This window comes from Selaginella moellendorffii, unplaced genomic scaffold (assembly GCF_000143415.4).
Source record: "Selaginella moellendorffii unplaced genomic scaffold, v1.0 SELMOscaffold_35, whole genome shotgun sequence".
Taxonomy (NCBI): Eukaryota; Viridiplantae; Streptophyta; class Lycopodiopsida; order Selaginellales; family Selaginellaceae; genus Selaginella; species Selaginella moellendorffii.
In genome coordinates, this window is record NW_003314296.1 from 1,651,651 (window position 1) to 1,670,185 (window position 18,535).

The 18,535-nt window shown below is 47.6% G+C and overlaps 7 protein-coding genes across 7 annotated transcripts; 4 read left to right on the forward strand and 3 right to left on the reverse strand.

Moving 5' to 3' along the window:
* Nucleotides 1–1,638: 1,638 nt before the first annotated feature.
* On the forward strand, nt 1,639–2,471 carry LOC9656874 (cytochrome b-c1 complex subunit 7-2). Its single transcript, XM_002977737.2, has 4 exons — nt 1,639–1,764; nt 1,871–2,028; nt 2,099–2,146; nt 2,268–2,471. Exons 1-4 carry the CDS (start codon nt 1,674–1,676, stop codon nt 2,331–2,333), a joined length of 363 nt encoding a protein of 120 aa, XP_002977783.1. The 5' UTR covers nt 1,639–1,673; the 3' UTR covers nt 2,334–2,471.
* A 723-nt stretch (nt 2,472–3,194) lies between these two features.
* LOC9656875 (vacuolar iron transporter 1.2) lies at nt 3,195–4,625 on the forward strand. The gene is made up of 4 exons (XM_002977738.2): nt 3,195–3,574; nt 3,653–3,738; nt 3,822–3,936; nt 4,190–4,625. Exons 1-4 carry the CDS (start codon nt 3,264–3,266, stop codon nt 4,485–4,487), a joined length of 810 nt encoding a protein of 269 aa, XP_002977784.2. The 5' UTR covers nt 3,195–3,263; the 3' UTR covers nt 4,488–4,625.
* Nucleotides 4,626–5,950: 1,325 nt separating this feature from the next.
* Nucleotides 5,951–7,681, reverse strand: LOC9656877 (N-lysine methyltransferase setd6). The gene is made up of 5 exons (XM_002977899.2): nt 7,620–7,681; nt 7,187–7,562; nt 6,926–7,122; nt 6,663–6,843; nt 5,951–6,611 (listed from the first exon to the last, which is right to left on the reverse strand). The coding sequence occupies exons 1-5, from the start codon at nt 7,640–7,642 to the stop codon at nt 5,964–5,966; spliced, it is 1,425 nt and encodes a 474-aa protein (XP_002977945.2). The 5' UTR covers nt 7,643–7,681; the 3' UTR covers nt 5,951–5,963.
* An 82-nt stretch (nt 7,682–7,763) lies between these two features.
* On the reverse strand, nt 7,764–9,101 carry LOC9657778 (serine/threonine-protein kinase fray2). The gene has a single exon (XM_002977900.2). The coding sequence runs from the start codon at nt 8,909–8,911 to the stop codon at nt 7,832–7,834; it is 1,080 nt and encodes a 359-aa protein (XP_002977946.1). The 5' UTR covers nt 8,912–9,101; the 3' UTR covers nt 7,764–7,831.
* A 120-nt stretch (nt 9,102–9,221) lies between these two features.
* LOC9657779 lies at nt 9,222–12,042 on the forward strand. Its single transcript, XM_024682703.1, has 13 exons — nt 9,222–9,625; nt 9,682–9,754; nt 9,819–9,900; nt 9,962–10,022; nt 10,078–10,187; nt 10,235–10,303; nt 10,362–10,432; nt 10,488–10,558; nt 10,609–10,799; nt 10,852–11,025; nt 11,073–11,291; nt 11,360–11,704; nt 11,758–12,042. Exons 1-13 carry the CDS (start codon nt 9,487–9,489, stop codon nt 12,019–12,021), a joined length of 1,869 nt encoding a protein of 622 aa, XP_024538471.1. The 5' UTR covers nt 9,222–9,486; the 3' UTR covers nt 12,022–12,042.
* Nucleotides 11,985–13,557, reverse strand: LOC9656878 (ribonuclease P protein subunit p25-like protein). The gene is made up of 9 exons (XM_024682705.1): nt 13,441–13,557; nt 13,253–13,379; nt 13,108–13,188; nt 12,942–13,030; nt 12,807–12,881; nt 12,672–12,736; nt 12,553–12,618; nt 12,201–12,362; nt 11,985–12,146 (listed from the first exon to the last, which is right to left on the reverse strand). Exons 2-9 carry the CDS (start codon nt 13,373–13,375, stop codon nt 12,097–12,099), a joined length of 711 nt encoding a protein of 236 aa, XP_024538473.1. The 5' UTR covers nt 13,376–13,379; nt 13,441–13,557; the 3' UTR covers nt 11,985–12,096.
* A 268-nt stretch (nt 13,558–13,825) lies between these two features.
* LOC9657780 (uncharacterized protein At2g33490) lies at nt 13,826–16,328 on the forward strand. The gene is made up of 9 exons (XM_002977741.2): nt 13,826–14,126; nt 14,204–14,276; nt 14,339–14,413; nt 14,471–14,532; nt 14,583–14,651; nt 14,712–14,740; nt 14,797–14,995; nt 15,054–15,233; nt 15,318–16,328. The coding sequence occupies exons 1-9, from the start codon at nt 14,016–14,018 to the stop codon at nt 16,302–16,304; spliced, it is 1,785 nt and encodes a 594-aa protein (XP_002977787.1). The 5' UTR covers nt 13,826–14,015; the 3' UTR covers nt 16,305–16,328.
* Nucleotides 16,329–18,535: the final 2,207 nt, after the last annotated feature.

An 18,535-nucleotide genomic window follows, 5' to 3' on the forward strand; every position in this document is an offset into this window, starting at 1 on the left:
TTTACGACCATAAGTAAAACTTACCTCTACATTTTCCCTTTGGTAAAAATTTAAAACCTATATTAACTTGGACTTATGACTTTCGTCTTTGTTTAGTACCACATATAAAAGGTTGAACTCACACCATTTATCCTTTATATCCTTTTTATCCCCCCTTAAAATGAAAATAAATTTTAAAGCATCGACTCCATTCGAACTCATTATACTCGTCCTCATTGTTCGGCCTCATTCCACTATTATATCCATTCAACCTCATTACATTAAGGCTAAATATTCCATTTTAATTTGCAATATTCATCCTCACTCCATAATTTATATCATTTATCTTTGCTCCACTATTGTATCTATTTGTCCTCACTCTATCATCATGACCAAACTCCCATCCATCCCCTTTACCCCCTCTTCTGAAGAAAAAAAAGTTTAAAATGTCAAAGCAAAAAGGAGAAAACAAGAAAAGGGAAGAAGAAACATTATGGAAGAAGAAAAAATGGACAAAGAAGTATTGAAAGAGGAATTTTTAGCAATTATTAAAATAGAAATGGGAAGAAAAGAAAGAAATATATTCAAAGCTTGGAAAACAAAGGATCTTCTATGATAAAATACTTCAGCTAGCATAAAATAAGCAAGAGATTCATATTACTCAACCTCCTTAACACACAATTTAACATTTGATATAAGGAAAATTAATAGAAAAGTCTATATACTCAAGTGAACACATAAATCCCTTAGCAGTAATGATAAAATAAAAGCTTTTAACAGCACTCATAACTAGGGATATGCATTTAATTTGAAACTTTAGCTAAAGTAATTGAACCCTTGGAATCAATATTAGAATTGATCAAAGACTTCACTAGATTCTCAACTTCATGTTACATGCTTAACATCCAAATTAGTATGAGAATAATAGAAAACAATCAACTCAACACTGGATTGAGAATAAGAATCCTAAAAATTAGAAATGATTAATGTGCCAAGAGAAGGATATATTTCAGATGAAGAAGGAATATTAGAAATATGAAAAGGCAACTCAAGCTGAGAAATAAGAAAAAGTTGGGAAAGAGTAAAATTTTAGCTAACAAAATAGAAAAATAAAAGTTTTAAGACTATTAAAAATTCTATCTCTCTTAGTAACAATTTCAACTTTGCTATAGCAACCAGAAATAAACTCTGATTCAACTACACTATGCAAAGTTGAGTTAGATCATAATTTCTTGTGTTATAAACAAAAATATAATATGATAATGGTTATGGTAAAATGATATCATAAATGGTAATGGTACTGTAATATATTTTATTTATTTTTAATTTTAAGTTGTAATTTCTGACTAGTGTATATATATATATAAATTAATTATTAATCATGGTTGGAATTTACACCTTACCAATTGAGTGCATAAATTGCAAAAATTTAGACCATAGGTTGGCTTGTTTTTGAGAGGTCTTACTGATTCTTGGTGGAAATTTTCAATTCATGTTTCACACAATTTTTGAGAGGTTTGCTGGAGAGGCCAGGCTAAAATGGTAACTGGCTAGTGAACTTCAAGCCTAGGAGGACATAAAGTTCTTCTAGGATATTCTAAGAACATTCTTCTAAATTGCAAGCAGAATATGCCTCTGAAGCGAGTATATTCTGTCAAACAGAACACGAGCCCTAATTCTCTGGAGGGCACGCGATGGGGCTCGCGAAGACGCTGCTTGGGCCGACTTTCAACTATTTCGCCAGGCGCTACAAGGCCAATGTGGAGAAGGAGCTCAGGAAATTCGGTAAGCGCCTAGAAAATCGAAACCCTTGTCAAGGAATGGCGGCTGTGTTCTTGACCGCAGCTTTTCCTTTTTTCTTTTCGGTTCTTAGTTGTGCTCCTGCTTCTAGGGCTGAGATACGAGGACCTGCTGGATCCAATGGGGGATCCAGACCTGGAGGAGGCATTGAGCCGCCTCCCACAGCACGAGCTGGACTTGCGAAACCAGCGGCTCAAGCGCGCCATGGACCTCTCGATGAAGCACACTCACCTCTCCAAGGAAATGCAGGTATTCTCGAAGAGAAAAAAGGATTTTTTCGAGGAGCCGAAGCTTAGCTCTCTTTCTTTGTTTCTTTCAGGCGAAGCAAACTCCATTCCTGCCATACGTGCAGGATCAGCTCCAACAGGTATCCTTCCTTTCCTTTGTTTTTATATGCGTCGAAAAGCTCTTGGAATTGTTTTCTCGTTATCGTTTTACTTGTTTGTTCTAACTTTCTTTTTTCTTTTCTTCTTTCCTTGGAAACACAGGTGAGAGCCGAGCGCAAGGAACGCGAAGCCTTGGGATCCGACGTTCCATACACTCGCGCGATCTAGTCCTCTGGGCATCGACAAGAAGAAAAGGATCAAAGCACTCGTACTGTTTTGGACAAATAATGTGTGTTTCTTTCGACATACCGAGGAGGTAACATTCAAGCAAAGTTCGATCTAATGTATTCCCGGTCTTGCTCAAAAGCCTGGCTCGTATAGCTCGCAGTAGAGTGGGCCTTTTCGAATCGAATCGTGCCACCACTGCCCACTGCTAAGTGCTGCGCGACGAGTGCTTGAAGATAAGCTCGAAAGCAAGCTCGACGACAAAGATCTCGCGGGACAAAGAAGCGTCCTTAAACAAAAGCTCTCTCTCGATCGAGCGTAACGGGCCAGGCGAGAGAATCAAACAGGCGAAAGTTGCGAGGCCGGCTCGATCCAGACAGATGGTCCTCCTCGTTTGCAGCACAAGCACGCACTTTCTTCCCTCCATTGTTTCGTGGAGCGTGCAGTGCAAATTCGCTGCCAGCCATAGCCATAGCGACGAGAGCAAAGCAAGAACAAAAAAGAAAGCGACGAAAAAGTTGCGAAGTTGACGCATGGATTTGTCACCAAGCTCTCGGCAGCGAAATGTTTGGAAGTTTCTTCCTCGAAGTTTTTCGTGTCTCGAGGCTTGGAAAAAATAAGTTTTCTAAGTGTGGGAAGGTTCTCTCGTTTCGTGGCATTCTTTTGGCGTTTTATTCTTGGTAGTACTGTGGACCTAGTGTGGCCGCCACGCGCCTTTGGGCCCACTAGGCCACGTGGAGCCTTCACCGCCTTTGGATGCCAGTGCCCGGCACACGCCCTGGACCACATCCGTGCCGCCACGCCAGCCCTATTCTGGGGTTTATATAGTGACACGCATTCTTGTGGTCGTGTGTGATTTTCCTTGCTCACTTTTCTCGCGATCTCTCTTTCTCTTCATCGAGTGACCGATCGATCGATCGCTAGGGCAGATCGATGGCGCCGAATGTTACCAGACCCGCCGTGGACGGCGCCCTAGAGGCGGGGCTTTTGGATCGCGATGACAAGCACAGGCCGAGGGATCACGGCGGCGATGGTGATTCCAGCTCCGATGGCGGCGAGCATGTGGAGCGGCATTTCATGGCCGGGGAGATCGTCCGCGACGCGGTGATGGGCGCGTCGGATGGATTGACGGTGCCTTTCGCGCTGGCGGCTGGATTATCGGGCGCCAGCGTCCCGTCGCTCGTTGTCGTCACGGCGGGGCTCGCGGAGGTCGCGGCTGGAGCGATCGCCATGGGATTGGGGGGGTATGATCGATCGAAATATCTTTCTTTTCCTTGGATTCTATGGAGCTAATGTTTGCTTGCTCTTCTTCTTTGTCGCAGGTACTTGGCTGCCAAGAGCGAGGCCGATCACTATGAGAAAGAGAGAAAAAGGGAAGAGGAAGAGATCGAGCGCTCTCCTGAGACAGGTATTCTATTCTATACACTTTTCCTTCCGTATAGACTTTGACACAGATTTCTCGCTTTTGCTTTTCTCTTCTGGTTTTTCCAGAAGCCGAAGAAGTTGCGGAGATTCTAGCAAATTTTGGTCTCATGCAAAGCGAATACGAGCCAGTCGTGGCAGCGCTGAGGAAGCGCCGGGACGCATGGGTGGATTTTATGATGAGGTACTCAGCGATCTCTTCCTCTCTTTTCTTGTTGCTTTCTCTCTTCCAAGTTCCAGCCAGAGCAGTCCTGTTGATCTTCCCAGCAACTAGAACTTCAGTTAGCTCCACAAATCTCCTCGAGATTACTCATTCCTCCATAGCGATAGCGATCCCCTACCATTCCATCCTCTCCAGAAACCAACAGCAACTAGATTGACTGATCCCATTCTTCCAAGTTCATGTAAGACTCACACAACTTTACCTCTTTGCGTAGATTCGAGCTGGGATTGGAGAGGCCGGAGCCAGGCAGAGCCATGAGGAGCGCGGCGACCATCTCGCTGGCGTACGTGGTGGGAGGGATGATCCCGCTCCTCCCTTACATGCTACTCTCGGAAGTGTTTATGGCACTCAAGGTATCCGTGGGCGTGACGCTGCTGGCGCTGTTCGTGTTTGGCTACGTCAAGGGGCTCTTCACGGGGTCGAGGCCTTTTAGCAGTGCGCTGCAAACGACGTGTATAGGTGCGCTCGCCTCCGCCGCTGCTTTCCTCATTGCTCGGGCCGTCAGCAAGTAGACCAAACTCACTGCTAGTGGAAGTAACACGTAGATGTCTGTGCCTTTTCCAAGCTGATTCGAGCCAGATTTTTCTCAAACCTCGAAAGAGCTAATCACGCTGGAAATGTGAATTGCTTTAGACCATTCTTCGCTTTAACATTTAATGTCTGACTGGTGGAATCTTTTTATTATTGTTATGATAAGGCCTTTAAGAGTTGGTTATTTTTAAAGGTAATATATATAGATGATATATATATATATATATATATATATATATAGGTTATTCACATATATATAAAATTTATCAAAATCTATCTGACTAGAAGCTAATGAGTTAGACTTTAATTAACTTTGAAGCATTTTATTAGTTTTAGGGTACTATATAAAATTCAGAGTTTTGAAATGGTCCAAAGGCTTGATCTGAAATATTTTCTCATCATAATTATCTAAACTTTTAAAACAAGTTTAGGTTTATTTCAAGCAAGGGTATGGCGTCCGAGCTGGTGGGACAACTACTTGGCCGTCCTCATCTCCAGATGCGTGTGCCGAGCTCCTACAGGGAGAGCGTTAGGTTCTACTACGAGTGGAATAGAATCCAGGACAGCAGTGGCAAGATGATGCGCTGGGATCCTCGCGGTGCCAAGTTGCTGTGCGCCGTCTCCCAAGACCATCGCCTTGTGGTCACTCGCACCACAAAAGCTTAGAAAGCTCTACGTTGGGAATCCCTTTGTCAACCGGTGGGAGGAGATCCCCTACTTGGACATGGGGGACTCCTTATGGAGGGTGTTCCTCTTGGCCACTGGCGGGCAGGAGTTCAAGGTTGTGGCAAGCAACACGATCACGTACAACGATCTCGGTCTCTATCTCTCGGACCGTCAGCCCGTCCGCCTGGCGAGCTGGAAGGGAAAGCTCTACGTGGTGTTGGTGGATAGCAAATGCAATATGTTTGTGGTTAAGGAGATTTGTGCCAAGACGGGTGATGATGAGATTGCGGTGGTGAGAGATTTGCCGTTGTATCTCAAGTTTGCTGGTCAAGCGCATAACCTGTTGAATTTTTAGGGAATTATGTTGCACAAGTTGGAATATTACGAATTTCATATGATTTAGATACAGGTAGGTGGGCATGTAATTCACCTCTTATCTGTTGCTATGTTTTTGAGCTTGTATTTTTGGAGTATTATGTGTTACATAAGATCAACTTTTTTGTTGGCTTGTATAGAAATATTAATCTAGCAGTAATTATTTATATATAATAAATCTATAAACCGGTCGATTCCAATTGAATGTGTCAAATTCTTTATGTTTAATAGAATCTCCTAAGATGCTAAAATCATTTATAAACTTGGAGATATTTTGCTCTTAAGAGCACAGATATTGACAATTATTCTAAGTTTTCACTGTCAATGTCTTCTGTCAATTGTCAGAATTAAAATAATTAATTCTGCTGCAAGATGTTCCCATGATTGCCTAGTTAGCAAAAGATTTTTAATCTTTGTCAGCATTGATTTGCTTTCATGTTTAGTAACTCTTGCTTGCAGTCACGTAGAATCCTTCGCTCCCCTATTCTCAGCCGAGCAGCATGGAGCTCCTTGGTATGCTGTCTACACTCGCCAAGGGCTTGCTCTTCTTTACCAAAAGTGATACCATATAGCTCGTCTCGCTTGCCAATCACGAGTAACAACAGATTGATCACTGTGGAGTTGAGTAGCCACCGTTCCAATCTGCTTTCCACACTCTCTAACCTCCGCTTCTTGGTTGGATGACAATGAGTTTCTTTGCGCCACCCGAGAGCTTTGGTAGCCTTCTTCACCCTTCCTTTCACTTTGGCAGCAGCATCTTCGAGAGCTTTGCAATCCCGTGCCCGAGACTGGATCACAAACAGCAGCAGCAGCAGCTCGATCTGTGGCTTCCCAGAAGCACTGATCTCAAAGTACTCACTGCCTTGGGATTCACAGCCGGAGAAACCAGCTTTTCTCCACACTCTTCCCCGCTTGCGGACGCGTTTCTTCTGGAAGCGGGAGAGAAGTACCTCGAGCACGCAGTCCATGTCCAAGTTCACTATGTCGTGAGGATTGTTTGGCTCTGTGAATCCATATCTGTGAAGCAGCGCGGCATTGCCCAACTGTCCATAGGTGTTGAAAATCTGGAGAGACAAAACAAGTCAGAACAAAAGTTTTTTCTTTTTTGCACTTACTTCCGAGCCAGCTGCTACGTCTTTCACCATCACCATTTCCAGCACGCTTTTATCACTAGAGATTTCACGACAGTCACCGTTTGCCAATCCATCGTCAATGATCAAACCATTGTCGTCGTCGTCACTGTCACTGGCGTTCAGCATGAAATGCACGTCCTCAGCATCGGTTTTATGATTGAAGCTGGAAGAAAAGGAAAATCCAGCGTTAGGAGATCAACAAGAGAGATGGAAAAAGAGAAACATATAAACCAACTTACACTTACAGATCCGCTAGAGGCACCATGCCATAGCCATGCTCGGCATCGATCTCGAAAGAGCGAGAAGAAACCAGGGATTTTGCTGCAAGGTAGGATTCGAACGTAAAATCCTGTGCTGGAAACTCGAGAGGATCCTCTTTGGTTAGCGGAGCTATGTTTTCTTCCCAGTCTTCCTTCATGAGAAGCTTATCTTCTTTCAATGCCTGTGAAAGAAAAACAAAGGAGCAAAACTCTCGTCAAGAAGAACAAGAAGAAAAAGATTTCTACCTTGTGGAGCTCGGTCCCGAGCAACAATCCATCGATCTCTTCCTCACTCCACAAGAATGGGACGCTTTCCTGGCGAGGAAGAGTCTTCAAATACCTATACCACTTCGACCCCTTCCCTTTGCTGCGCTCGTACATGAGCGCCACAGTGAGCCCCAATCCACCTCCAAGCCGCGCCCTCTCGATCGCGTCGCGCGCGGCGGTGGTGAGCAGCGTGAGGCAAGCGGCCTTGGGAATGGTCGCGATGAGCTCGCCGTGGTGGAGATCGCGCAATGCCCTCACTCCAGCCCCAGAAACCACTCCATCCATGCCAAAACGCAGCGCGTCGCTGTACTGGATCCCATTCCTCGCCATCCACACCAGGAATCGCCGCAATGGCCTGTAGGGACGATCTCATCAGAGAGAACGAGCGAGAGAGTGAGAGAGAAGCGCTTACGGTGAGAGAACGCCATCCTCCATGTCGCATTTCTAGGGTTCTTCAAGCTCTTTCATTTACTATCTTGACCATTCATTGACTTATTTGACTTTCATTGACCTTTTTTGCTCGGAGAGTTTCGAGCGATGGAGTGGGAACTTGCGATGGAGATGAAACTTTTTACTATATCGCAGTGAAAAATCTCATATTTTAAGTTCTGTGGTAAGTTTTCTTCATTTCTTCTCCTCTTCCTCGGGCTTGGCTTCTCCTTTGCCAGAAGTTGACGAACTCGACGACGAATCCGCAACGCAAAAATTCCACTCGCTCACGACTTCCTGCTGCTTCTGCTGCTCGCCTTCTGGCAGCGAGATCTTCTTCCCGAGCTCGGCCACATCCCTGTTCCTCAGCTCCCTCACTTGCTCCCACAGCGGCGGGAGCTCTCGCAAGAGATGCTCCACCAGGTACTCGCCGCTCTGGGCGTGCTTGAAAAATCCATGCTTGAGCAGCTTCCCGGCCGTGGGCCGCTTGCTCGCCTCCTTCTGGAGGCAGCACGCCACAAAATCCTTGAAACTCTTGGAGAAAACTTTCGCTCTCTCGGGCTCCAGCGTCGGCGGCGGACTGGAGAGCTCCACCAGCACCATCTTCATGGGCGGAAGATCCGAGAGTGGAGCGTGGCCCTGCGCGAGCTCCAGCGCGGTGATCCCCAGCGACCATATATCCGCGCTACAGTCGTAGCCGCAAACCGGATCCAGCACCTCGGGCGCCATCCAGCACGGAGTGCCAGCAAAGGTGGTCCTCCTCGCGATCTGCCGGTTGTAGCAATCGAAGAGGCAGGCCGAGACCCCGAAATCGCCCAGCTTGACGCCGCCGTGCTGATCGACGAGGATGTTCCCGGCCTTGACGTCCCTGTGGATGTGGCCGTGGAAGTGGAGATAGTCGAGCGCCTTGAGGCACTCCCTGAGCACGGTGGCGACGAGCAGCTCATCCAGGCCGTACGGCCGGGCCACGCGCATGATGGTCAGGCAGGAGCCGGCGGCCATGTACGGCATCACCACCCACAGGCGCTGGCCGACGATGAAGAGCGCGAGCGCCGCCACCACGTTAGGGTGGTCGATGAGGCTCAGTGTCTGGGCCTCGCGGCGTACCTCGTCAAGATCGCTGCGGCACTTCTCCAGGTCGATGCTCTTGATGGAGACGATCTCGCCGCGCGGCACGCACAGCGCGCGGTGGACCGTCGCGTTCCTGCCGTGCCCGATCTCCTCCAGGACCCTGTAGTCGGATGCCGCCACCGGGTAGGGTTTCCTGGCCTCCATCGCCGTCGCTGCTGCTGCCGCGCGCGCTTGGATCGCTCATTCCTGGAGAGATTGGGATGGATCTAGCGCCGGATTGCTGGAGATTACCCTGCTTGTTGCGCCGCCGCTGGCACGCTGGATCGAGCAGGCAATCAAGCCTAATGGAAATCGGAGGAGAAGAATCGCTGCGCGCTTTCGCCCCCCCGAAATATTTGCCATAGAACCCTAAAGCCACGTCGGCGCCAAAAAAGTCCTTTGTTTATATACGTGTCAGGCAATGACTACTCCACGTTGCAAAGGTTAGACACGTCAGCATACCGAGGGTGTTCAATGCGCTCAAGCTTGCGGCTATGGCGGAGGAGGAGCGCCCCTCGAGAAGCTCCTCGTCGCTCCATCGCCACGATTCTGCGAGTCGAATGAGATTTTGATCGCGTCTATCGCCTTCTTGGATGGGTGTCTTTGGTAAGGGTTGCTGATCGCCTCCGCTTGCGTTTTCTAGGGCTCTGCGCGTCGATCGCGGTGACCTAGCGAAGAATGCAGCTCTGGAGCGCTCGAAATATTGCTGGACGGTAGTTTTTCTTGACGATCCAGCGAGCATGGGAAGCTCTGGAAGCGCTGGCGACGATGGGAATATGGCTGGGGTCCGGAATGGAGAGAACTCGATTGGTGGATCGGGAAATGGTTTCGTGTACTCCAGGCGAAATGGGAGCTCTCGCGATCGTCCACGATCACAAGGTACTAGAGATACTTCTTTTGTTCTTTCATCTTAGATGGATTTATCTAACGTCCAGGGATTGTGAATACCATTGAGATTGAGAATGTGAAGCAGCTCTCTCTACCGGACGTTCTTTGCGATCCTTTCTCGTAAGTGATCGTGTCTCCTGATAATCTTCGTTTGGCTATAGTTTTTCTTTTCTCATGCATGCAGAGGAGCGTTCTTAGAGGATGCCATGGTTGCTAAATGTGGTCATTCTTTCGGGAGTGATGGATTGAAACGCGTCGTCCAGACGGTGTGTCTTCGCTGTTCTGTTTGCTCTTCTTTTTTGGTTGATAAGTGTTTAACTTTGGCAGGGTGTGTGCTTCATTTGTGCGGCATCGATCACTTCAACAGGATATTTAACTCCGAATTTTGGTAAAGCTTTTGTTCGATATGTGTTTGCATTGGGCCTAAGACGTACGATTGCCAGCGCTACGTGCAGCTGCAAAAGCATACTTGCGGGAGCAGAAAGCAAGTCCTGGATGCGCTAAACGGAAAAGGGAAGATAATGGCGAGCAGAGAACTTCTGACTGCAAGAAGGTAACTCAAGTACTTCTGGCTAGTTTTTACTTTTTGGTGCGTTCTAGCTGAACTCGTCACCGAAGCCCAAAGGTGTCCAATTCCCATTTTCGGTGAATGATCGCGTGTTCATTCAGGTGATTGTTGCTTTGATACCAGATTTTATAGTTTTCCTGATGAAGTTTTCATTTAAAGGGCAACAAGCGAACTCCAGAGCGCTTTTGTGGACAAGCCGCCATAATCAAGTCCCAATGCCTGAATGGATGGTAACTTGTTTACTGTTTTAAAGTGCACGCAATGCGTTGGGTCTTTCTTTTACAGGTACCTCGTGAGGACTGTTGATAGCGGCGAAAGCATTCGTTTGCAGTACCGTTCACTTCGAAAAATAGAAGGCATAGTATTACTTTGATTGTATAAGCTTCTTACGTAAAGGTTTATACAGGTCGGCAGCAGCAAAAAGAGCTTGAAGCAAGAGTATCCATTCAATCAAGTGAAGCCAAGAGTGAACAGCAATGTAATTATGTAGCAGATCGCCAAGATGATCACGCACACAATAAATCCATTTGTTCGAGTGTATCTATGGTCGTAAAACTGGAATCTGACCCAGCGGAGAAACCAGATTTGCATCCTGAGGTAGAGCTTCTTAAATTGTTGGTATTAACGCCTTCCTTTCATTCTCTGGCAGATTGACGGAGACATTCACGGGAAAATCGAGCCCAGTCCATGTGTAAATGACACTAACTTCGCTGTTCCAGGAATGGATTGTCTGTCCGACGCAAATGCAGACAAAGACGCACGGACAACCGAAGGAACATCTAAACATAGTTTGCTAGATGAGTCTGACGATCGCTATGCTAAGGTACGAAGATACCCTCTTCTGAGAAAGATTGACAATTCTCGTTCCAGCTCGAGCCTTCGCCTAGACAGCTGCAGCTTTCGGGAGAGCAGCCAACGTCACCCCACACTTTTGACCGTTCTAGAGCGAGAGGAGACGTCCTTATGCGTGTGGCGAGAAGAGAGATGCTCCAGTTTGAAAAGCTGGTCCCGACGAGTCTATTGAGCTCGTCCTGGATGGAGCACAGACTTCCATGGCGATATAAAGTCAGGCAGAGCTTTGAGACCAAGGTCAGATTTCGTTCACGCTCTTGCTACAGCTACTCTGGGACTGACGGATTGATAAAACAAACAAACAGGACCTTGGAGTACTGTTACATGACTTTCGTCAGAACTTGCTGCTAAATTCAGCCGGTGGAATGTCCGACGTTGAATGGGAGAGCGAGTTGGCAGCGGCCACCACCACGGACGACGCTTGGTCGCTGGTGGATTTATGGAGGAAGCTAAGAATGGACGTGTGCGAGCTGCTAGACACAAAGTTGGTGCTCCACAGGTTTGAAACGGAACAAACACCGCGGCTTGACTTTGAAGAGGTGGAGTCGGCATTCCCCGAGCTGCAAGTTAAAGGAATCTCGCCCGTCACTGTCATCGCAGCGATTATCCTTGCCAGTGCGAATGCGATTGCACGGGGCCAGGAAGACGAGGTCAGTCACTTCGAGATTTTTCTATCGTCCCTTTGACTTTGTTTTCACTCCAGGAAATTCTAGAGCTTCCTCTGAGGCTTATCCAGCAGCACGGCCTCAAGCAGCTTTCGTCCATTAGAGAGGCACTGGAGCGCGAGAAGCGGCACTTGACTGCTCAGCTGACACATCTAGAAAGCGGCTTCTTAGAGGAGCTTTCGTCAAAGGTCCGTGCAAAGCTACAAACACTTTCGGATTCTCACGCTACAAAACCATTGTTTGTAGAGACAAACGAACAGGAACAAAACAAAAGCGGAAGCCTAGCGGAAGCCTACCAGTGATTTCGAGTGTACAAAAAGAATTCGCCAAAAATTTTCAAAAGGACTTCTACTGTAGAGGGGACCACTAAGGAGATATCAAGCAACGCCCGCGCGGCCTCGGCCTCGTCCACGGCCACGCCCACGTCCTGTGCATAGAAACCAAGTGATCAAAGATAAGTTATCAACGTTTTTAAGAGTACCTCGTCCTCGGACAGCCTCTCCTCCGGTCTCTTCGGTGTGAGGGCCTTCTTGGTATGATGTCTCCCCTCCTCCCTCTCCACCACCTCGGCCTCGACCTCGGCCTCCACGGCCCCGGCCTCGGCCTTGGATACGTCCAGCCGCTGGATTGTTGCCTACAAACACTGGAGAAAAGGACAAAAAGAGAGATTTTTATCAGCAACTTGGTCTGGATCAAAGCTATAAGGACGTAGCTTTCTAGGCTTTGAGAAAACGAAGAGAGTCTATGAAAACGAGCGACGAAAAAGTAAAACCAAAAGCCTTTTGCTAAGTGACTCTCACAGAGAATGGAAAAAAAGTGAGAAGAATACGCACCTCCTCTCCCTCGACCGCCGCCGCCGCCACGGCCTCGGCCGCGGCCGCCGCCCTGTGGTGAAATCTCTGCTCGAGAGAACAAGAGGTTCTAAAGTGAAGCCAGTGAAGTTGAAACATACCTCCTCCATCGTAGTCGAATTCTCCCGACTGTTTCACCTGGTCAGGTGGGAGAGGCGCTTGATACCTGTAATGGAAGTGTGAAAATCCTGAAGAGAGAAGAAGGAAAGTAGGAGAGAGAGCTTGAGCTTACATACCCTGTGGAATCCTTGTCTAGCTCTTTCGTTGACAGGGTAATGGAGATAAGCGATACGTGCCGTGTCGTTTCCAGCCTGGTGAGAATGCAAGCCAAGTTAAAAAGAAAGAGGAGAAGCGATGCATGATATACTCACGGAACAAGTCCTTCCTCGAGTGGCTTCCACGAGTCCGTGATATCAGTCGACCCAATCGTGGTGATTTGATGCAGGCCAGCAATCCTTCTCTGCAAGAACAGGGAGTTTTCAGCTCAAAAACCTCGAGCAAAAACAAAAAGAAAGAGGAAAAAAGAAGAACTCCCACCTTGACAATCTCGACAATCGCCACTGTTTTGTTGATTGCTCGTCCCATTGCTTTGAGCACAATCTCCTCGGAGCCTTTATCCTGCAATGCTCAAAAGACAAGGGAAAAAATTTTGAAAAAACCAGCGATTCTTCCTTCTTTTCACCTGTATCAGGCTAATCGCATAGGTAATGTAGTTGCGCATTTTCCCCTGCGTGGTAATCCGGATCTCATTCTCACTGATTGGGGTCTCATTGCGTGGCTTCTCCACTCGCTCATAGCGGTCCATTGCTCTACAAGAATCGCAAGAAAACTCCGCTTAAATCCATCCAAATCACATCGCGCATCACAAACCTGGGCTTCCTTCGCAAGATTCTATCAACGTTGCTGCCCGAAGAAGCCCGTTGCAGCGAGACGAGCGATCTTCTCTTTCGTGTTCTTTCTCTCCTGGAGCCCTAAATTCGCGAGGGCCCTAGTCACCAGATTTGATCCAACGGTGCCGAGAATAGGGCTTATCTGGCACGCCACATGGATGAGTCCTGTCCCGCCAAGTGGCTGGGACAGTTTTACAGATAAAGTTTCGGTTTGACCAACAATGCACGGCAAAACATATTAGCTGACGTGCCGCTTTTGACCGCGTAGGTTCCGGGGCTTTGACCTGACTTAGCGTAAGACCCCGCGTTTTTAGGGCTTAACAAAGCAAGGTTAGCGAGAGGGGGTTTTAGGAATTTTAGGGTAGTCTCTCTCCTTTAGTGCTGAGCTATGGCGGAAGAATGCGTGAGCGCGACATGGAGCCGCTCCATTCGTCGCGGGATCTTTGATGCGACCGCGTGAAAGCGTCCGGCGCTCGATCCGCACGGCCGGCTCGTGAAATGTAGTGTTCCAGGGGGGTATTTCTCGAATCAGCAACGCTGTGTGGCGTGCTAGAGATGAAGTCATGGAAGAAGATCAAGGAGCTCGCTCGATTCAAGGAGAAATCGTCGCCGGCGGCGGCTCTGGAGCCGACACAGGATATCGAGGAGATCACGAGGGGCATGCAGGTTTGTGGAGAGTCTGGCATTCTTGTGGAGCTGAAATTCGCCTCATTCTTGGGTGTTCTTTGCGATTTCTTGCTCAGGATGTTTGCTACATGAAGAATCAGTACGAAGGGCTACACGCGGTTTCTTCTCGTGTCGCGGGTCGCGCTTATGGTCAGAGACTGGAATTTATTTTTCTTCGTGTGGACAGGCGTGACTGTTTTGCATTGATCCAGGCTTTTCCGAAGCCATCCAAGAGATGGCTGCATTTCTGGTGGAGTCCTTTGCTCTGGACAACAACGGAGATATCAGTAAGCTCGGCTTATAATGCGTGGTTTTGAGCTTCCAAGATCTTTTTTCGTGCGCAGATACAGCTTTCAAGGAAGTCAGCAAGACACAGTCTGAGCTATCAAGGCTTCTCCATCTTTATGTGAGTTGTGGCTTTAATTGTTGCGACTTTCTGATTGTAGAGCTCTCCAGGCTTTCCACGTCTCTGAAACGCTGAAGGTGCCAGCGGAAGGCTTGCTCAGCGAGCTCGGCCACATTGAGGTATGCTCGGTAATCAAGATTTTCTTGTTTAAGCTGGAAACGTACCTCTCCTTTTCTTAGGAAACGAAGAAAGAATACGACGAAAAGAGGTAGCTAGCAAGTCCCTGTAAATTAATGTAGCTGTTCTTACGAATTGGTGGCGCAGGATTTTGTACGATCACATGAGGCTACGAAAATCCAGAGCCAAGAATGTGAAAGCCGAAGCGCAGATTGAGCAACAACTGCAAGAGTCCAAGGAGCAATTTGACGAGCTGGCCATGTTTCTGGGATGCCGTCTTCACTCCCTGGAGCAAAGTCGTCCTCGACACCTTCTCACGCAAGCTGCTCGGCATCACTCAGCTCAGGTTTACTTCTCATGCAAGAAAACGTCTACCAGCGTGCTAACCGTGATATTGTTGGCAGATGCACTTGTTTAGACAAGGCCTTGGTTGCCTAGACGATGCCGACCCTTGCATAAGTCGGATAGTGCAAGAACGTAATCTAGATACCTCGTTGGACTATCTGGATGGAGGGGAGAATGATGCATTCTTTAAGACCAAGGATGCTACCGAAGAGTCCGACCAGTCGAGTTCTTTAGAGCAAGTAAGACTCTTCCCATGACTCTTTTTTTGAAGTTTAGTGCAACAGCTGGTTTTCTTTTTGTTTAACTGTCAAACTTTGCTGCAGGAGGAGACCAGTCCAAAGCACTATAGCATTGCGTATGAGACACACACGGGCAGCAGATCGGCTCCACTCTCCCCGGTTAGATTCGCAGAGGCAAACGGTGTAAATAGCATCCACGAAGTCATGCTGGACGGGGTGTCCAACAAGAAGGCGCCGATCTTCTCGAGAACAAACTCATGGCTGCGGAGGAAAGGCAGCCGCGATCCAGGCGTCTTACATCTCTACAGGCCAACACAAACTTCTTCGGCAGCTCCCAACACACAACCACACTCCACAGCACCGGCGATGTACTCGGTCACAGAGCCAACGGGATCTCCATCGCCATCGTGGATACCAAGCCCGGATCTCTCCAAAGCTCCTCGTCCCTCGCCTCACCAGCAGCAGCAGCAGCAGCAGCAGCAGCACAAGAAGCTAAGTACGTTCCCAAGCTTTCCTCGTCGCTTCCAATCGGGTCCTCTGGCTTCCACCGCATCGTCCAAGCCGAGGAGGCTCATCCCCAGGAGCGGCCCTCTCACCCAGCCGCCGCCTCCGTGCGTGACGCTTCCAGTCGACCCCTTGTACAAATCCGGGCCTCTCACTCCAACTCCAAAGATGTCCCCGACGGTCTCTCCCACCGCTGCGTCGCCACCTCGAGTCAGCGAGCTCCACAAGCTTCCTCCTCCGCCTCTAGCGTCCTCCACCTTGTCGCCATCGCCGGCTCCTTGCACCAAGCTCGCCGCTGGCAGCGTTTCTTACTCGGCTCCACTGTCCAGGCCGCCGCAGATCCAGATCCATCAGCAGCAGCAGCAGCAGGGAACTCAGCATCAATCGTTGTCTGCGGCGGTTCATCATCATCATCACCACCACCACCACCACCACTCATCGCAGGCTTCTCCTCTCCCGCCACCCCCGCTCGCACAGGCTCCATCGCCAGCTTCCAAGAGCCATAACAAATGTGTTCGGAAGAATGAGGAGAGAGTTTCTCCATTGCCACTCTTATACAAAGATTAAAAAAAAACATATAATTTCAAAGCAGGCAATCTAATCGCTTTTGAACAACAAAATGAATCTCGTAAAGTATAATAAAATAAAAGCATAGTCATAACCTTTGAGCTGGCTTCCCTGTCCATGATCAAGCGTTTTTTTGGCACACCCCTCCTCTCCAGGAAATCACCAGAGATCCTTGGACCCTGGCAATCTTTAAAGCTCCTGTCTGCATTCTATCCTTTCCACGACGCACGCATAGCCTCCAATCCTTTCGACGACCATGGAGTATATGTCCGGCAAGAGATCGTCAAAGTACGCGTTCCCCATCTCAAAAGATGGAGCCATCGTCCCAAAAGCCCAAACTGGCACCTTTTTTTATAAAAGTTCCTATTTGTTTGCTGGATGAATTGGTGCAACTTTCCAGATCATTACCAATCCACCAAGTTCTAAACGCATCTCACTTCCTGCACAGAAAAGTTATAAGCCCTCTCTTGAAACGAGATATAAAAGAACGAAATATTTGAGGCTTGATTCTCGAGGAGGTTTGGCACAACTTTGGATGAAAATCGATACACCTGAGCGTGTTCATGCTGAGTTCTGTAGTTAGAGGATGGAAAAGACCATAATCTATTTGAGGAGATTTATTTGCTTTTAACTGGCTTGGCTTTTGAAAGTTCTTTTTGCCTTTTAAGGCAAAGCTGTTTAACAAATTTTAATCCTTTTTCACCACTTTACTTGCATGGAAAAACATATCTCCTACAAGGATCCCTTGCATGGAAAACAAGAAATTGAGATTGAGGCTAGATACTTGAGATTTCTGATGATGGGCAGATCACCACCATCCTATATATTTACACATAATTAGTCTTTTTTATACTTTCAGATTTGCATGGCGGATTTTCTTTGGCTTCCCCTTTGTGCTTTCAAAAAGCTTGGTGTAGTCCATGATTATGCGGTTTTTTGGCACACCCCAAAGTTTGATCTTGCCCTCCACTAAATCATCATCCAAAGTTTTGAAAACTTCAACCCTTGAACCCCCATGATCTCTAAAGCTTGAGACCTTAGTGCAATTCATTTCTATCCTTTCCACATCGCCGTTCGCCACACCAAATGCAATGAACCTATCATGCACCTGTGTCCCCTCCAGGATATAGTCCCACTCGTCCACTCTCATCGTTGTGTCGCCCCATTCTTGTCTGCACCACCAGCGACGACGGAGATCGTCCTTTCCCACAGCCAAAGCTGCGGAAAACCCTTGGCGTGCTCCATTCAACTATATAGTCAATTCCCTTTATGATTGCCTTTTACGAAAGTCACCAAAAGTCAAATGGCTATGGCCCCCAAATGCGAAACGTGCAATCTCTCCCGGTGGAGAGCTCGATAGAACTCCACCACCTGGACGACATTGGTAAACTCTTGAATTGGAACCACCTCCCCGTAAGTTTGGAAGCTGCCAGATCGTATAGAGTCACTGAGAAGGAAGAAAGAAACCAGGGAGGAAAAGAGAAAGAGGACACTACCATTTGATGGTATTGTCACTGCTTGCAATCGCGATGATGTAGCCACTTGTCCATCGCACATTTATTTGCCAGATGAGGCCCAACGACGATGGCGGTGTACTCTGGCAACTTTGCAAATGTCCCAGTTCCTTACGATCCCATTTGCATCGACAGACACCACCGTCTCTCCCTGGAAGTTTCAAGACAAAGAGGTTCAAGAATCATCTGGGCTTATAGCTTTTCTGTGCAGGAAGTGAGCTTATAACTGTTACCTTTGGGTCGAAAGCTGCATGGTTGCAAGAGCTTTGGTGGCCATAAAACGTTTGGATGTAGAGTGAGGAGCACACGTCCCACAAGCTGATGGTTTTGTCAATCATGCAAAGAATACTGTTGTAAGGCTGCCAAATACAGCCATTTAGTCTAAGTGACTTCTGATACACTTCATGCTGACCAAGCCAAAGAGAAGCAAAGGAAAAGTCAAGAGTCAGTCTAGCTTTGCACAATCTGGATGGAAAGAGAGTCTGAGATGAATGTGGTGTACTGTAGTTTCACACATAAACTATAAGAATATTCTAAAAATCTTATATAGCCTTAGTAAAGTTCCTAGGGTTAAATCCCTAGCATGTTTGTTTGGGGATGGCAAAAGAGTAAGATATAGATCCTGATGTGGAGTTTGTGATGATGTAATGAGGAGGAAGAAGTATTATTGCCTGATAAAGATGCTAAATTGCTAAGGTTTAAAGTGACATTAAGAAA

Excerpts from the sequence above, each read along its gene's own strand:
- LOC9656874 (XM_002977737.2), top strand. The coding sequence starts at position 1,674 with ATGGGGCTCGCGAAGACGCTGCTTGGGCCGACTTTCAACTATTTCGCC. Across the intron at positions 2,029-2,098 it reads ACCTCTCCAAGGAAATGCAG|GCGAAGCAAACTCCATTCCT; the intron begins GTATTCTCGAAG and ends TGTTTCTTTCAG. Across the intron at positions 2,147-2,267 it reads TGCAGGATCAGCTCCAACAG|GTGAGAGCCGAGCGCAAGGA; the intron begins GTATCCTTCCTT and ends TTGGAAACACAG.
- LOC9656875 (XM_002977738.2), top strand. The coding sequence starts at position 3,264 with ATGGCGCCGAATGTTACCAGACCCGCCGTGGACGGCGCCCTAGAGGCG. Across the intron at positions 3,575-3,652 it reads ATCGCCATGGGATTGGGGGG|GTACTTGGCTGCCAAGAGCG; the intron begins GTATGATCGATC and ends TCTTTGTCGCAG. Across the intron at positions 3,937-4,189 it reads TGGGTGGATTTTATGATGAG|ATTCGAGCTGGGATTGGAGA; the intron begins GTACTCAGCGAT and ends CTCTTTGCGTAG.
- LOC9656877 (XM_002977899.2), bottom strand. The coding sequence starts at position 7,642 with ATGGAGGATGGCGTTCTCTCACC. Across the intron at positions 7,563-7,619 it reads GAGGATGGCGTTCTCTCACC|GCCATTGCGGCGATTCCTGG; the intron begins GTAAGCGCTTCT and ends TCGTCCCTACAG. Across the intron at positions 6,844-6,925 it reads ATGGTGCCTCTAGCGGATCT|CTTCAATCATAAAACCGATG; the intron begins GTAAGTGTAAGT and ends CTTTTCTTCCAG.
- LOC9657778 (XM_002977900.2), bottom strand. The coding sequence starts at position 8,911 with ATGGAGGCCAGGAAACCCTACCCGGTGGCGGCATCCGACTACAGGGTC.
- LOC9657779 (XM_024682703.1), top strand. The coding sequence starts at position 9,487 with ATGGGAAGCTCTGGAAGCGCTGGCGACGATGGGAATATGGCTGGGGTC. Across the intron at positions 10,023-10,077 it reads ATATTTAACTCCGAATTTTG|CGCTACGTGCAGCTGCAAAA; the intron begins GTAAAGCTTTTG and ends TACGATTGCCAG. Across the intron at positions 11,292-11,359 it reads GGCAGAGCTTTGAGACCAAG|GACCTTGGAGTACTGTTACA; the intron begins GTCAGATTTCGT and ends ACAAACAAACAG.
- LOC9656878 (XM_024682705.1), bottom strand. The coding sequence starts at position 13,375 with ATGGACCGCTATGAGCGAGTGGAGAAGCCACGCAATGAGACCCCAATC. Across the intron at positions 13,031-13,107 it reads CGATTGTCGAGATTGTCAAG|AGAAGGATTGCTGGCCTGCA; the intron begins GTGGGAGTTCTT and ends CTGTTCTTGCAG. Across the intron at positions 12,363-12,552 it reads CGGCGGTCGAGGGAGAGGAG|TGTTTGTAGGCAACAATCCA; the intron begins GTGCGTATTCTT and ends CCTTTTCTCCAG.
- LOC9657780 (XM_002977741.2), top strand. The coding sequence starts at position 14,016 with ATGAAGTCATGGAAGAAGATCAAGGAGCTCGCTCGATTCAAGGAGAAA. Across the intron at positions 14,652-14,711 it reads GCGAGCTCGGCCACATTGAG|GAAACGAAGAAAGAATACGA; the intron begins GTATGCTCGGTA and ends TCCTTTTCTTAG. Across the intron at positions 14,996-15,053 it reads CTCGGCATCACTCAGCTCAG|ATGCACTTGTTTAGACAAGG; the intron begins GTTTACTTCTCA and ends TATTGTTGGCAG.